The 15,523-nt window shown below is 46.9% G+C and overlaps 1 protein-coding gene across 1 annotated transcript; it reads left to right on the top strand.

The window, feature by feature from the left end:
• Positions 1 to 10,678: 10,678 nt before the first annotated feature.
• Positions 10,679 to 14,377, top strand: Ptafr (platelet activating factor receptor). The gene has a single exon (XM_041652635.1). The coding sequence runs from the start codon at positions 10,702 to 10,704 to the stop codon at positions 11,725 to 11,727; it is 1,026 nt and encodes a 341-aa protein (XP_041508569.1). The 5' UTR covers positions 10,679 to 10,701; the 3' UTR covers positions 11,728 to 14,377.
• Positions 14,378 to 15,523: the final 1,146 nt, after the last annotated feature.

Below are 15,523 nucleotides of genomic sequence, written 5' to 3'. Positions count from 1 at the left end.
ACACAAATTCCTTTCTGCTGCTAGAACAATCTAGTAATTCGTTAGTGGCATTGTGTGGGGAAAGAGTCTGTCGATTTGGTAACAACACCCCATAGGAAGATTTTGATTTTATTTATTTGTATTTATTTATTTGTCTATTCATTTATTTATTTTTGAGACAGGGTCTTGTGCAATCCAGCCTGGCCTCCATCTTGCTATGTAGATCAGGCTGGGACTTGAATTCTTGATCCTCCTGCCTCTATCCCCCAAAAGCTGGGGTTATAGGTGTGTACCACTACATCCAGCCATAGACTTTTTAAATTCTCATCATTTGGCATATGAAGAGAGGAAATTTAACCAGTGAGAAACCTTGTCTCAAAAGACTGAACCTGAGGAACAACACCCAGAGCAGCTGACCTCTGACACACACCTGACACACACACACACACACACACACACACACACACACAGTCACACCTGGATCAAGGTAGGATCCCCAGCAACTGGGAAAATTGGCTCATTCTGGCTCCAGCCCCGGGACTCTGTCCTTACCAAAGATCTCCATTTTGCAGTCAATAATTTGGTCAGCACAGTGCCGTGACTGCAGGGAATCTGGTGTGGAACCTTCATGATCAGGGCATTTGATCCCTTCACCTGGCCTCAGTTCTTCTCACATCTTGGAGAAATGGCAATGAGAACACTGTGAGGGGATAATTAAAAGGGTCTGGCCACCATGGCTGGCCCAGCCAGGACACCAACAGGAGGCAGTGGGGGAGTCAGAACAGGAGGTAACTCATTTGTTTATTGAGCACCTACTATAGGCTCAACACTTTCCTCCTATTCTCCTGGGTGTGTGTGTGTGTTGTACATGTGCTGTGTATGGATACATGACCTCTAAGATTAAAAGATTTTACTTTAAAGTTGCATTTCCTTGTCTATATACGTGTATGTGTGTGCGCATGTATGAGCCATGCCATGTGTGGAGGTCAGAAGACAAGCCAGCTGTCTCCTTTACCAGGTGGGTTCTATGGACGGAACTGCCTCCTGAGTGCTGGGGTTAAAGCGTAAAGAAACAACTATTTTGGTCCTTTACTCCCCCCTCCCTCTGGTTTTTGCAGTGTAAGAACCAAACTTGGGGTCTGGTCTCTGCTTTTTTTTTGTTTGTTTTGTTTTGAGACCTTCACTATATAGCTCTATATAGTGTAGACCAAGGTGTCCCAGAACACAAGGCACCTTCTGCTCCAGTGTCCCAGATGCTGAAAATACTGGTACTCATGGCTCATTCTTTTACCCCCAGCCCCTTTTTAAAAGGCCTCATACTATAGCTTCTGTAGCTCAGGCAGCCCTTGAATTGACTGGGTAGTCAAGTCTGGCCTTCATCTGCTGTTCTTCCTGCCTCTACCCTCCGAGTATTGGAAATCAGGGGCACGTTACCACGCCTGACTTTAAGTCCATTTAAAAAACATTCATATTGACGGCTGGAGAGATGGCTCAGAGGTTAAGAGCACTGGCTGCTTTTCCAGAGGTCCTGCGTTCAATTCCCAGCAAGCACATGGTGACTCTCATGGCCATCTATATAGTGAGATCTGATGCCTTCTTCTGTAGTTCAGGCATGCGTGCAGAGAGAATACTGTATACAAATAAATAAACACATTCATATTGCAAGCTGGATATGGTGGTGCACACCTCTAATACCAGCGTTTGGGAGGATCCTTGTGCATTTAAGGCCAGCCTAGTCTGCATAGTATATTCCAGGCCAGCCAAGGCTACATAATGAGACTCCATGTAAACAAAACAAAACAAATACAGTATTCACACTGCTAATAAGGACATAGACTCTCAGAGACAGGAGAGGGTTTCCTGGTTGAATGAGGATTTAACCCAGCTCAGTCCATTAGGGCTGGAGTTAGCTGGATGCAGAGAACATCCACCCTTCTTTTTGCTCGTTTTCTTCCTGACTTCAGGCTGAAAAGAAAGCTGCAGGGTTCTGGACAAAGGAATTTTTTCCTGCCAGCATTTGGTAGTTTTATTTTGTTGAGAAAGAATTTCACTGTGTAGCACTGGCAGGCCTAGAACTCACTACGTAGACCTCAAAGGTGCTCCTCCTGCATCCACCTCACTAGTGCTGGCACTGTTATGGTAAAAGTAAAATGCTGCAAGTCCCCAAGTGGCTGCAGCGGGCAGCAGGTCCCTAGACCATGCTGCAGGTCCCCCAAGTAGCAGCAGGCAGCGGGCTGCAGGTCCTGAGAGTAGCCAGTCCCAGGCAGGAACTGCGCAGTTCCCTAAGTGGCTGCAGTAGGCCATGAGGGACAGAGAGACCCAGGCAGGGAGCCACATGGCTGCATGGTAGGTGAAAGACCTCAACGAGGCAGCTGGTCCCATGAGGAGAGACAGATGGATGGGCACCCATGCAGAGTGAGGTTGGATATTTATTTAGTGGGTTATTGAGGGGAAAGGGAAGAACAGGAGAGAGAAAGAGAGAGAGAGAGAGAGAGAGAGAGAGAGAGAGAGAGAGAGAGATCAGCTTGCTTAGGCAGAAGGGAGGAGGGAGTGGCATGGCTTGTCTCTTAAAGGGACATCACAGACCATTACAGGCACCAAAGGTTCAAGCCACCATGCCTGACTCCTGACAGGCATTTGAACTCTTTCCAGGTCTTAGGACAGATCTGCAAACCCTGAGATGTTAGTCAAGGGGCAACTGGCTCCCAGCTGGGCCACAGCATGGCTTTGGAGAGTCCCAGTTTGTCATTTCCCAACTTTGTGAAAATGGACAGATCTGTTTTCTTTCCTAATCCCACACTCTTTCCTGGAACCGTAGGTGTCTCATCTAGAAAAAGATGAGTACAAACACATTTTACTAAGCTGGTTTGCATAGGATATATGATCCCAGCTAGAACCAATGCCTGAGATTTCTCTAGTGACGGGCGTCCAGGGTCCTGGGTTGAGGTGGGCAGGCTCTGCTCTAACACTTGCAACCAAGCAAGGGGTAGTTGACTCCAGGTGGTGGTGCCCTCGTGGAAGGCATGGCTTCTCTTCTCTAAGCAACTTCTAGTCCATGCCCTGTTGGTGAATGCACCTTCAGGTCTGAGGGTTTGCAAGGAGATGCAAGATTTGTGAGCTACGTTATATGTGTCTGATTTACAGTATAAATATTTAGACATTTCTACCCTTGCCGTCAACTGACTTCACAAAACAGGGCTGGCCTGATGATGAACCCAGCTTTCCAGCCCAGTATCTATTCCGGGCACTAACCAGGGCATTTTTCCTTCTGCCTAGCCCCCAATGGTGCCTCCCCTTTTACTGTCCTGGCAGGGAGCCCTTTCCTCAGGGCTGCTAGCAAAGCTAGTGGGTATGGGGTAGAGATCTAAATGGCATGATCCCGCTGCTTCCAAGAATAAGTGTGACTTACCTGCTCCCACCTGAGGGTGGGGCCTGGGCAGTTTTAGAGCTTTGACCTTTCAGGGAACTGTGCTCAAGGTTAAATTGTTCGGGGTTCAAGCCTTCCCCTCCTTCTAAGTGTCTGTGCTTTCTCAGCTTGCTTTTCCAAATTAAATTAAAAAAAAACACCTAGTTTTTGTTTTTTTGTTTTTTTTTTTTTTTAAAAAACAGAAAGGTTATTTACCACACTGCAAGGGGCAGCAGCCTGGGCACTCACAGGAGCCCCGTCCACAGACTAAGGACTCAGGTATTGAAAGCTATGTTGGCATGAACTAGAGATTGTCTGGAGCTGGGAGGAGCTGGTATGTGGAGCTCTGGGTCTGTGGGTACCCACAGTTTCTTCCTCTGGCTCCAAACAGATGAGCCACCTGGGAGAGGAACAACAGCTGACCAGCTGGGCTCAGGTCCGCTTTTAGGTACTGTGTACTCTCATCTTTGGGCCTTGTTAGAAGTGTCAGATTTATTTTTATTTTATTATTATTATTTTTGAATCAGGATATCTCTACCTAGCTCTGGCTGTCCTATGACTCTTTGTAGACCAGGTTAGCCTCAACCTCAGAAAGACCCATCTGCCTCTGCCTCCCTAGTGCTGGAATTAAAGGCATGTGCCACCATTCCCAGTGAGATTTTTTTCTTAAAGACAGACTCCTTAGCCCAGGCTAGACTCCCTGGCCTCTAGATTCCTACCTAGCTAAGGATGACCCTGAGCTTCTTACTCTCCCGCTTGTACCTCCCAAGTGCTGGGCTTACAGGTGTGCATCGCCATGCCTACACTGATGTGGAGCTGGATATCAGAACTAGGGTTTCCTGTATCAAACCTGCAGCGCTCCACAACTGAGTGCTAGCCCATGTTCCCACTGTCAGATTTTTTTCACCTGGAGAGACAGAGGCTCCGAGGACCACATGACTTGCCTAAAGCCACTTACAAGTAAAGAAATGATAAACCAAATAAATGATAAATGATATCTTAATGGCAGGAGAAACCCCATTCTTCCCACTTCATTTTATCCCCCATTTGCCCCCCCTTCCGGAAAAACTTTTCTTTGACATTTACCTTGAAATTGTGGCTGGTGGCTTAGCGCTTCGTTTATTCATTTCCTGGCCGCGAACACTGGGAGCGAAGAAATGAAAACGGTTTAGTGTCTGCTCTCAGGAAGCTTGCTTCATGGTGAGGAAATGGCATAGAAACCAGTATCTAAGCCAGGCATGGTGGTGCACATCTTTAATCCCAGCACTCAGGAGGCAGAGGCAGGAAGATCTCTGAGTTGGAGGCCAGCCTGGTCTACAGAGCGAGTTCTAGGACAGCTAGGGCCAAACAGAGAAACCCTGTCTCGAAACAAAGAAACAGATCACTATCTAAAGCATGTGGTGAGCTGGGCTTTGTGTTGTAGGCTTGGTCCCAGCTCATCAGAGTCCCAAGTTCAATGCTTGCCTGTACAACTTAGTGAGACCAAAAGAGCTAAGGAAAAACTTGGGGTTCAGCTCAGAGGTAGAGCGCCTGGTTAGCACTTGCGAATTCCTGGATTTCACCCCTACTGCTGAAAAACAGTCGCACTGAAGTATTATTCAGGTTGATACATAAAATTTTGGGGCTTCTTTGGGCACATCCTGTGTGTGCCTCACTCACCTAGCCCTAGGCTTTCTCAGCCTAGGCAGGCCTGACAGGGCAGGGCCCGCAATGTCCGGGAGAGTTTTCTGGAGACAGTCATCATTGTCTTATTTTTTTTTTTTTTTTTTTTTTTTTTTTAAATATTTATTTATTTATTATGTATACAATGTTCTGTTTATGCCTGAAGGCCAGAAGAGGGCACCAGATCTCACTACAGATGGTTATGAGCCACCATGTGGTTGCTGGGTATTGAACTCAGGACCTTTGGAAGAGCAGGCAATGCTCTTAACCACTGAGCCATCTCTCCAGCCCCCCATCATTGTCTTATTAACTGGGTGCTCAGACCCACAAGAAGGAAGGGACTTCCTGTGTGGGTAGTGGGTAGGGACACAATTTCACCACATCTGTCTCCGAACAGCCCAGCTGTGTACTGCTCCTGCTCCTTGCCCTTCTCAGATAGAGCCAGACCAGAAATGCTTCCCACCTCAGGAGCCACACTTTTGGGGGGTTCCAGCAGGACAGAGGAGAGGCTCAGAAGAGGGGACATCTTGACTCCCAAGGAGAGGAGGCGAGACTATGGGCCAGGGCTCTGCATGTTTTTTGGCCTCTGGTGTGTCTTTACTGGTTGGCAGTTTCAAGACCTTTGTGTTTCGTGGTTATACCTACTGCTGTTCACCATATGGGCTGGGATGTAGCTTATCCTCAGAGATCTTGCCTAGCGTGGCTAACGCCCCAGGTCTGAGCTCCAGCACGGGGAGTGTGTGTGTGTGGAGAAACATTACAGTTAGGATTTTTTAAAACAACACAAAAAAACCAAACCAAATCCAAACTAACCTAGCTTAACATAAATAATACATTTTTTTTTTTTTACAGAAAACAGCTGGATTTTATAAAATAAACAGTTTAGGGAAAAGAGTGGCATCTGTTGGACATTGTTTACAAAGCTCTTTAATGTTGGATTAAATAAGAGACAGCAGGGACCTCACAGCCGCTTCCACATCCACTACGTGGTGATAAGCTGCTTTGTTTGCAGGAACCGGTTGCTGCATAGCCAAGTACTGGTGAGAGGAAGGTTTTTCCCTGTCTTGTGCTGGGGAGGGAGCTTGGGCCTTGAACACACAGGGTACCTGCTCTACCCTTGAGCCCAGAGGGCTGGAGCTCAGACAGAGGGCTCGTTCAGATAATTGAAGATGTTTTTCTTTGACTTTAAAAATATTTTTATGAAGTTGGGAGGTGGTGCACACCTTTAATCCCAGCACTCTGGAGGCAGAGGCAGGCAGATCTCTGTGAATTTGAGGTAAGCTTGGTCTACAGAGTGAGTTCTAGGACAGCCAAGCTACACAGAAAAACTTTTTTATTAGTATGCATGAATTACTCTGAAGAATGGGTTTTATTACAGCTTTTCACGCACGTTTATAGTGTATTTTGACCACATTCACCCCATTGCCCTCTCTTGTCTCCCTCCCATGATCTGCTCTTCTTCCCAATTAGGCTCCCCGAAAGTATGCATCTGTTTGTCTGTCTGTTTTGGTTCTTTGATAAAGGGTCACATGTAGCCCAGTCTTTCTTTCCTCTGCCAGGGTGATTCAGAGCAAGGTCAGCTCGCAGATCAAACTATTGCATAGATGCTTCCCCCTGGAAGGCCACACAATAGTTCTGTTTGCTGCGGAAGCCTTTTGTAGATATTATCCATCTCACACAGAGTACTGAAAAGATGCATGCTTAATGCCCAAGTTTAGTAAAAATGATAACTTCCAGGTTGACCAGATGGCTCTGTAGGTGTAAGAGATGACCAGATGATTCTTGGGTCCCATGTGGTGCAAGGAAAGAATCAACTTACAAAAGCTGTTTTCTGACAGCCACACATACACCATGGTAGTTGTGTACACAGGAACACATACTCTAAATAAATAAATAAACATAAAAATGTTTAAACAGATAACTTTCTTGATTTACTTTTTATTTAAAAACTTTAAAAATTATTTAAAAATATTAAATTAAAATTATCATTATTTTAAATTATTTATTTTTTAAAATAATTAAAATTATTAAATATTAAGATATTTTAAATTATTGTGATTTATCAGGAATTCTAAGACCTATGGATTTGACATATAAATTACTGTTCTGCTAAATAGATCAGAGACATAGAAAACATTTTCAGTAAAGTTTCATGGCAGCCAATTGTTCCTTTAAATGTACTTGTATTTAGTCTCTTTCAAGTGTTTTCCCTGCGGAAGGCTCCTGAAGGGATGGGTGTCATTAACAAGGTTTCTCGCTCATTCCTGTGCATTAGGTTTCGGTTCTGGGAATAAATGTTGAGCAGTTTCTGGTTCTCACAGGTGGCTCAGCCTCCATACGAGGTCTGAATCACGAGTGGAAATCGGCCAAGGAATGGAGGAATGGGGGTTGTTTTAGTTTCCTCTCTGATGCTTTGATAAACGTTCTCACCCAGCTGGGCTGTGGTGGCACACACCCTTAATCCCAGGACTCCAGGAGTAGAGGCTGGAGGGTCTCTGAGTTCAAGATCAGCCTGGTCTACAGAGTGCGTTCTCGGACAGCCAGGGCTACACAGAGAAACCCTATCTGGAAAAAAACAAAAACAAAACAAAAAATGCCAAAGCCCCCCCCCCCCAAAAAAAATCTGACCAAAAACAATGTAGAAGAGGAATGGATTTGCTTGGCCTACCCTAGCCTGCCATTGAAGAAAGAGAGCAGCCTTATCTCCAACTGAGGAATTTACTTCAAGGTCAAAGAACCACAGAGGGTGCTGCTTGCTGAAGTCTTCTGTCTAGGGGTTGGTTAGGAGCACAGAGAGCTGAGTCTTTCTACATCAATTAACAATCAAGACAAAGTACCATGGACATACCCCCAGGCCAATCTGATCTAGGTAATTTCTCTATTGAAGTTCTCCCTACAGACGACTCTAGGCCAGTCCGGTCAAGTTGGGGAACTTACCAGAATCTGTGGCTTCGAGGTCAAGCCCTTGCCTAGGCCTTGGTTTCAATCAGCATTCAGAAGGACAGTAGGAAGGAAGGTAGAAAGAGAGGAGGAGAGGGAGGGAAGGAGAGAGAGCAAGAGCCTTCTAGGCAGCCTGAGGATTTTGAAACTGTGAGGTCTGGATAGGTCTGAAGTCCTTCCAGAGAAGCCACTCTAGCCGGAGACTGTTGGGAAGGTGGCCCAGGGTGCAAGCGGAGTGGCTGCTGGAGGGCTGGAGGTCAGGGCAGGGGACATGTGGTGGCTTCCCTCAGTCCTGGCACCATGCACAAAGCACATCTCTCTTGCAATGTCTGCACCATCCTCATCTAGGTTTTCTCAGAAGTGCTCCCTGTTTCCCTGATCTCTCTTTGTTCTTCCTGTCAGCCCTCCATTTGCTCTTTGTGTGGTGGCTCCCTGAATTCCTTCAGGTGTTCTCCTCAGGATGTGCTCCCGAAGCAAGGCTTTGCTGTGCTCTTCAGTATGCCCAAAGGGAGTCGGCGCTCAGAGATATTTGTTGGACGGATGGATGGATGGATGGATGGGGGAACAAATGGGTTTGAGATCCAGACCACACTGTTTTTTTCTATAAACAGTGTGTGTGTGTGTGTGTGTGTGTGTTATAGGCATGTGAGTGTAAATAACCCTGGACTGAGTTACAGGCACTTGTGGGCCACCCACAAGGGTGTTGGGAACAGAATTCAAGTCAAGAGCAGGACCCCTGACTCCACTTTGGAACAGAGGTGTGACGTTGGCTAAGTGACACCCACTCTGCAGCCTTTATAGAATAAAGGGAGAGACATAGCTTTGAAGGAGCATGGACAGTGGGGGAAACTATGGAGTAGAGTTTGAGAAGTAGGGTAAAGGATTATTTCATTTCATTTCATTTCTTTATTTTTGAGGCAGACTCTCACTGTGTAGCTCTGGCTGGCCTTGTTCAGTTCACAGAGATCTGCCTCCCTAGCGCTTGGATTGAAAGTGTATGCCACCATGCTTAGCTTTAATCTTTAATGTATCTAGATTATTGTTTTGAAATAACTCCAGGATACTTTTTGGTGGGAGCCATGTTTGAGACAGGATCTAAGGCAGCCCAGGCTGATCTCAAACTCACAGTACAGCTGAGGATGACCTTGAACTTCCTGCCTCTGCCTCCCAGATGCTGGAACTGCACACCTGTGCCTCCGCCTGTAGCCACCGAGCTAACATCAGGACTTTTTAAAGATGGAGTTGTAAGATAGTGTGAATAGGAGCCATGCTTTCCCTCCCCCAGCCTTCCCTAATATTACAGACCTCAAATACAGTTCTCAAAACAGAACTGATTTTTTTTTTCAGTTCTGGAGGTGGAACCCAAGATAACACGTATCAGAGTGAGTGCTCCCTCACCAAGCTTCACTCCCAGCCCCAGGAAGTTCATGTTGAGGCAACATTAATAATTAAATCATGGCTGTCATTTGAAATTTATCAGATTTTTTTCTCTAGTTAAACGTTTACTCTGTTCCAAGATAAAATCCAGGATTCTAAATTGCATTTAGTCTCTCTGTTTCTCTTTCTCTGTCTCTGTCTCTCTCTCTGTTGCTCTGTGTGTGTGTGTGTTTGTGGTGTGTATGTGTGTGTGTGTGATTGTGTGATCTATTTATGTTTTGAGACAGAGTTTCACGCTATAGTCCAGGCTAGTCTTCAACTCACTATGTAGCCCAGGCTGGCCTGATATTCACTTAACCCTCTTGCCTCAGCCTCCCACGTGCTGAGATTACGAATGTGAGTCACCGTGCCTGACCACATCGATGTTCAATATCCAATAATCTCCGACAGTTCCTCAGGCTTTCTTTGTCTTTCGTGGCAATGACTCTTGAATAGGCACTGCCCAGTCATATTGAAGGATGTTTATAGTTTTGGTGTGTTGGGTTTTGGGTGGAGTAGGAGGGTAGGCTGGAGGTCCAACCCTTGGTCACATGCATGCCAAGCAACAGACCACTGTGCTATAGCTGTTTATCTGTTGAATGGATAAGAAAAATTGAGGCAGACTCTCATTATGTAGTTTAAGTTGTCCTAAAACTCCTTTCCTAGACCAGGTTGGCTTCAAAACCATGGTGATCTTCCAGCCTCTGCCTGTCAAGTGAATTCCACTGCAGGTGTATACCCCAAGGCCTATCCTAAAACGTTTTGCAATATGAACTTTTTAATACCCTTTTTATTTTATTTATTTTATGCATGTGAGTGTTTGTCTGCATGTCTGTGCACCGTGTGTGTGCCTGGTGCCTGGTGCAGGTCCAGAAAGGGCATCAGGTCCCCTGGAACTGGAGTTACAGCACATACGTACACCAGGTGTACAGCACACACAGAGGCACACACACAGAAATCAGGTGACTAGTAGAAGCAGTTCTTGGCTTCTTCCATGTAGGTCCTGGGGATCCAATCAGGCTACCAGACTTGGCGTCAGATGCCTCTAGTCACTGAATCATCTCATAGGCGGCTAACTGTATTTATGTAGGCTCTGCCTTCATCAACTCTCTCTTAATCCTTGGGATTACATTTCAACATGAATTCTAGAGAGGTCCCCAACATTCAAACTGTAGCAAAGAGTCTTGCAATTTGAGGTAGAGGATTCCTTCATTGGCTGTTTATTAACCAGAATCTTTGCATGCTCTTCTAGGCATATACAGCACCCCATGATCAGGTGACTCTTCCAGTCCAGAGCAATGGAGCAAAATGAATCCTCCCGTGTGGATTCTGAATTTCGATACACCCTCTTTCCGGTTGTTTACAGTGTCATCTTTGTGTTGGGGGTGATTGCCAATAGCTATGTGCTATGGGTCTTTGCCCGCTTGTACCCTTCCAAGAAACTGAACGAGATAAAGATCTTCATGGTGAACCTCACCGTTGCCGACCTGCTTTTCTTGATCACCCTCCCGCTGTGGATTGTCTACTATTACAATGAAGGCAACTGGATTCTACACAAATTCCTGTGCAACCTGGCTGGCTGCCTCTTCTTCATCAATACCTACTGTAGTGTAGCCTTCCTGGGTGTCATCACTTATAACCGCTACCAGGCAGTGGCCTATCCCATCAAGACTGCTCAGTCTACCACCCGCAAGCGTGGCATCTCTTTGTGCGTGGTCATTTGGATATCCATCGTGGCTACTGCATTATACTTCCTGGCCACGGACTCCACCAACGTGGTTCGCACAAAAGATGGCTCAGGCAACATCACCCGCTGCTTTGAGCACTATGAGCCGCGCAGTGTGCCGATCCTTGTGGTTCACGTCTTCATCGCATTCTGTTTCTTCCTCGTCTTCCTTCTTATCCTCTACTGCAACCTGGTCATCATCCACACGCTGCTCACGCGGAAGGTACAGCAGCAACGCAAACCTGAAGTGAAGCGCCGGGCACTGTGGATGGTCTGCACCGTCTTGGCGGTGTTCATCATCTGCTTTGTGCCCCATCACATGGTCCAGCTGCCCTGGACCCTCGCAGAGCTGGGCTACCAGACCAACTTCCACCAGGCTATTAATGATGCCCATCAGATCACCCTCTGCCTCCTCAGCACCAACTGTGTCTTAGACCCTGTAATCTACTGCTTTCTTACCAAGAAGTTCCGAAAGCACCTCAGCGAAAAGTTTTACAACATGCGCAGTAGCAGGAAGTGCTCCCGGGCCACTACTGACACGGGCACCGAAGTGATGGTTCCGGTTGACCAGACTCCTGTCATGTTGCTAAAAAATTAATCTCTGTCTTATTAAAGACAGACCCAGAGTCTCCTCTTCCTTGGACCTCACAGCCTGAGCTGGGAGGTGAGAGGTTTCTGCTTGTGGACAACCCCTCCTGGGACCATGGCGGACCACTGAGGGCAGAGGTTCCTTTCTCACAGAGACGCTGGTTGACAGCACTGCCAGCATGTTGGAAAATACCGAACTTGAATGCTCCTTTTTACTCATTTGTGGGTTAATACTAGCGATTGTGGCTGATGGCTTAATCCAGAGCTTTTGAATCTGACATCCCGGCTAGGGCCAAACCTTGGGCTTAGACTCTGAGTTACCCAGTTCTTCCGACTGGGGCCGCAGCCGCAGCCATAGTATTGGGCACTGCCTCCTGCTGCAGGCAGGGGAGGAGTTATGGGCGAGCACCGCTTCACTGGTCCTGTGGAAGATCTTTGTGGGAACAGTAGGTTTAGGATAGCGCCCTGCTTTCTCCACCCCTAGGTACAAGATCTCTGTGACACTTTCAGAGGAAGTGGTTTGATGGAAGCCTCTGATGACCCAGAAACTTATCTCAAATGTAACCAGAGGAAATAATACAAAAGCTGACCAGAAGCTAGGATGGGAGCGGATTTCCCCAGGCAGCTGAGTTTCCAGCCAGGCCTGAGAGTCTAGGAGAGAGATAGCTCCCTCTGGACCCTGCAGTTTCAACTGCGGGCAGGCGCCAGCTTCTTTTGGTGACCCCTGAACACCTGATGGTGACTTTTTGACAAGTGTGTTAGTCACACTTCACTCGCTGTGCCCAGCCCTTCTGTCAGAAACAACCGACGGAAGAAGAGATTTATTTGGCTCACAGTTTCAGAGGACTTCACTCTATCACGGCAATCAAGGCCTGCCGGGGCAGCTCAGACTATTGGTGGCAGGAACAGGAGGCAGAGGTTGTTCATGTGGCAGTGAGCCAGGAGACAAAGCAGCCCTTTAAACTGGGTACAATCTTCAGAAGCCCCGCCAGCTGTCCATTTCTACAGCCGGGTCCTACCTCCTCCCGGTTCCACAGGCTCCCACAATAACACCAATAATGGGAGAGTGAACACAGAGACCGCGGCCCTGGGCCAGTGAGATCAGGTAAAGGCACTTGCTGCTAACACAGACAATCAGAGTTGGATCCCAGAACCCACATGGTGGAACGGGAACAGACTTCTGCAGGTTGTCCTTTGACCTCTTCATGCATGTTGTGTCATGCACATGCCCCGCCTCCCCCATATACACATAAATATACATACAAAATAATGCAACAGAGCAAGACAAACATGGCCCCGTGGAGGTGCAGGGTATTTCAGATTCAAAATACACGAACTATTACATTCACACGAGGTCCTCTCCTGCTCTCTAAACAAGAGCAGGAATGGCAGACTCAGAACTCTGAGAAATTTTCCTGGTTCCCTGAGCCTTGTGTTCCTTAAAAAACATGTTCTTGGGGGCTGGAGAGATGGCTCAGTAGTTAAGAGCACTGATTGCTCTTCCAAAGGACCTGGGTTCAATTCCCAGCACCCACATGGCAGTTCACAACTGTCTGAAGATCCAGTTCCAGGGGATCTGACACCTTTACACCAATGCACATTAAATAAACCATAAAAAATGTTTTTTTTTTTAATGTTCTTCCTTCCAGCTAGGGTCCCCTTCCAGCCAGTGTCCCCTTCCAGCCAGTGTCCCCTTCCAGCTAGTGTTCCCTTGACTTTGGGTCAGTTGATTCCTGTCTGTCAGACAAGCATGGGGCTTGTTCCAATAAGCTGGTAACCTGCTTGGTTTTGGGGTGATGGCCATGGGCTGTCCCTAGCTGAAGGTGACTACGTAGCTAAAGCAACACACTTGAACTTTGGCATCTTACAAACTCAGGCTCAAGGCTCATCTGTGCCTGGTGCTGTCTAGGAAGTGGGAATTTGACTTTCTGCCTCTTAGTGTTATTAGCTGGGAGGTGCGGCCTACCTCGCGGGGCTGTTACCAATGAGCAGAGCTTGCTCAGCTGACTCTTGATTGCTCATCCCTGATGCTCCCCGCGATCCTCTGATAGGAACTGAAGGGGTGAGAGTTGGACATGTGGATTCGGGATGTTGTTTGGGGATTTACAAGCCACGTACTGAAGTCAGTTAAACTCCGGAGCTGTGACCATGTCTGTGTGTAAAGTGAGTGGGTGGGGTGGCCACCTGGGCAGACAAATGGCTTTTCAAAGAAGGCAGATGTGCTAGGCAAAGCAGAGGCCAGAGAGGAACCATTTTCAGTGGTTCTCAATCTCCCTCATGCTGTGACCCGCTTCATACAATTCCTCATGTTTTGCTGACTCCCAACCATAAAATTATTTTCATTGTTACTTCATAACTAATTTTGCTACTGTTATGAATCATAATGTAATGTAGATATTTATGGAGAGAGAGGTTTGCCAAAGTGCTCTCGACCCCACAGGTTGAGAATCACTGCACTGAAGCCCGGAGAGACAAGAAGACACAGCCTCCTGGGGCCAGAGGGCATTCCTGCATGCTTTCGCTTGAGTCCCGAGACATTTTCTTGGCAGGATTCCTTCTTGCTTAAACTCATTCGGATGGGGGTCTAGCACCTTCAATCAAATAGCCTTCTCTATGTTTCTGTGCTAATACAGTACATTCTGAACTTGTTCATTTGCATATCCTCCTTGTCATTGTTTTGTAATATCCATGTACCATGGTATGTTTACTTAATAAATATTTTTGTTTTTAAATTGGGTCAGTTTTTAAAACTTACATTCCTACCTCACAGGCACCCTATAAAGATTTTTCTGCCCATTTTACAGGTGGGAAAAAGGAGGCTAGGAGGGACTGAGTCAAGGTGAAAGAGAGAGTAAGTGGCAGAGTCATTAATATTTAAAACTAGAACCCTGGGTAAGCACAGGCTCCCTCCCATCCCCCCTTTGCCGTGTAACTGTACCTGTACCCTACTCTTTTAAGCATCTTGTGTGTGCTGGGGCCAGAGCTGGGACAGGCTTCCACCCTGATGTTGGAGGTCTCTTTTGCAGCTCAAGCCGCCTGAAACCCCATGGGGACTCTTCCCAGACATAGATACCAATGATCAGGACTTGGGACATTGGTTCATAGATACGACACCCAAATGGTTCTAAGAACCCCGGGAGCCAGAGCGCCATTGCTGCTGAAGCCAGGTGGAGCGGTCACTAATCATGAGACTGAATTCACTTGTCAGCTTGCAGAGCTCTAGAACCTTCTAGAAATAAGAGTCTCTCTGGTCTGTACACCCATAAGCAATGCCATTTGGAACCACACTTACACCTAGCTTGATGAAGTGCTGCCAATTTGGTCCTGAAGTGACTGCAGCAGTCCACACTCCCACCCGTTGCTTTATGAAGCTTTTGTTGTGTGTTTTGTTTGGATGCAGGGTTTCACCATGTAGCCCTGGCTGTCCTGGAACTCACTATGTAGACCAGGCTGGCCTTGAACTCACATAGATCCACCTGCCCCTGCTTCCCAAGTGCTTTGATTAAAGGTGTGCACCACTACACTCCTGCCTATTATTTTCTCATTAGCCTATATTAATTATACACAATAACGTATTGGCATTTTCATACACATATAAAATGTACTTGGAACATATTCCGCCCTCCCCCCTGTGCTTCCTCTCGCCCTCCCCCAACTCCTGCTGATCCCTTCCTAGCCCCCTTCCTCTTCTGAACTGGCTTCACTTCCACTTTCGCCCCTCTTTCTGCTGTGTGACACAGAGTTTCTCTAGTGCTGTTGACCAGAGTATGGACCCCTTCACCATTGAAGATGTCTGTTCCTCTCCA

Source organism: Microtus oregoni, unplaced genomic scaffold (assembly GCF_018167655.1).
Source record: "Microtus oregoni isolate MIOR12 unplaced genomic scaffold, Mior012 000005F_ref0000423, whole genome shotgun sequence".
NCBI lineage: Eukaryota > Metazoa > Chordata > Mammalia > Rodentia > Cricetidae > Microtus > Microtus oregoni.
The sequence above is the reverse complement of the archived record's forward strand: the minus strand, read 5'-3'. Positions and strand labels throughout refer to the sequence as shown.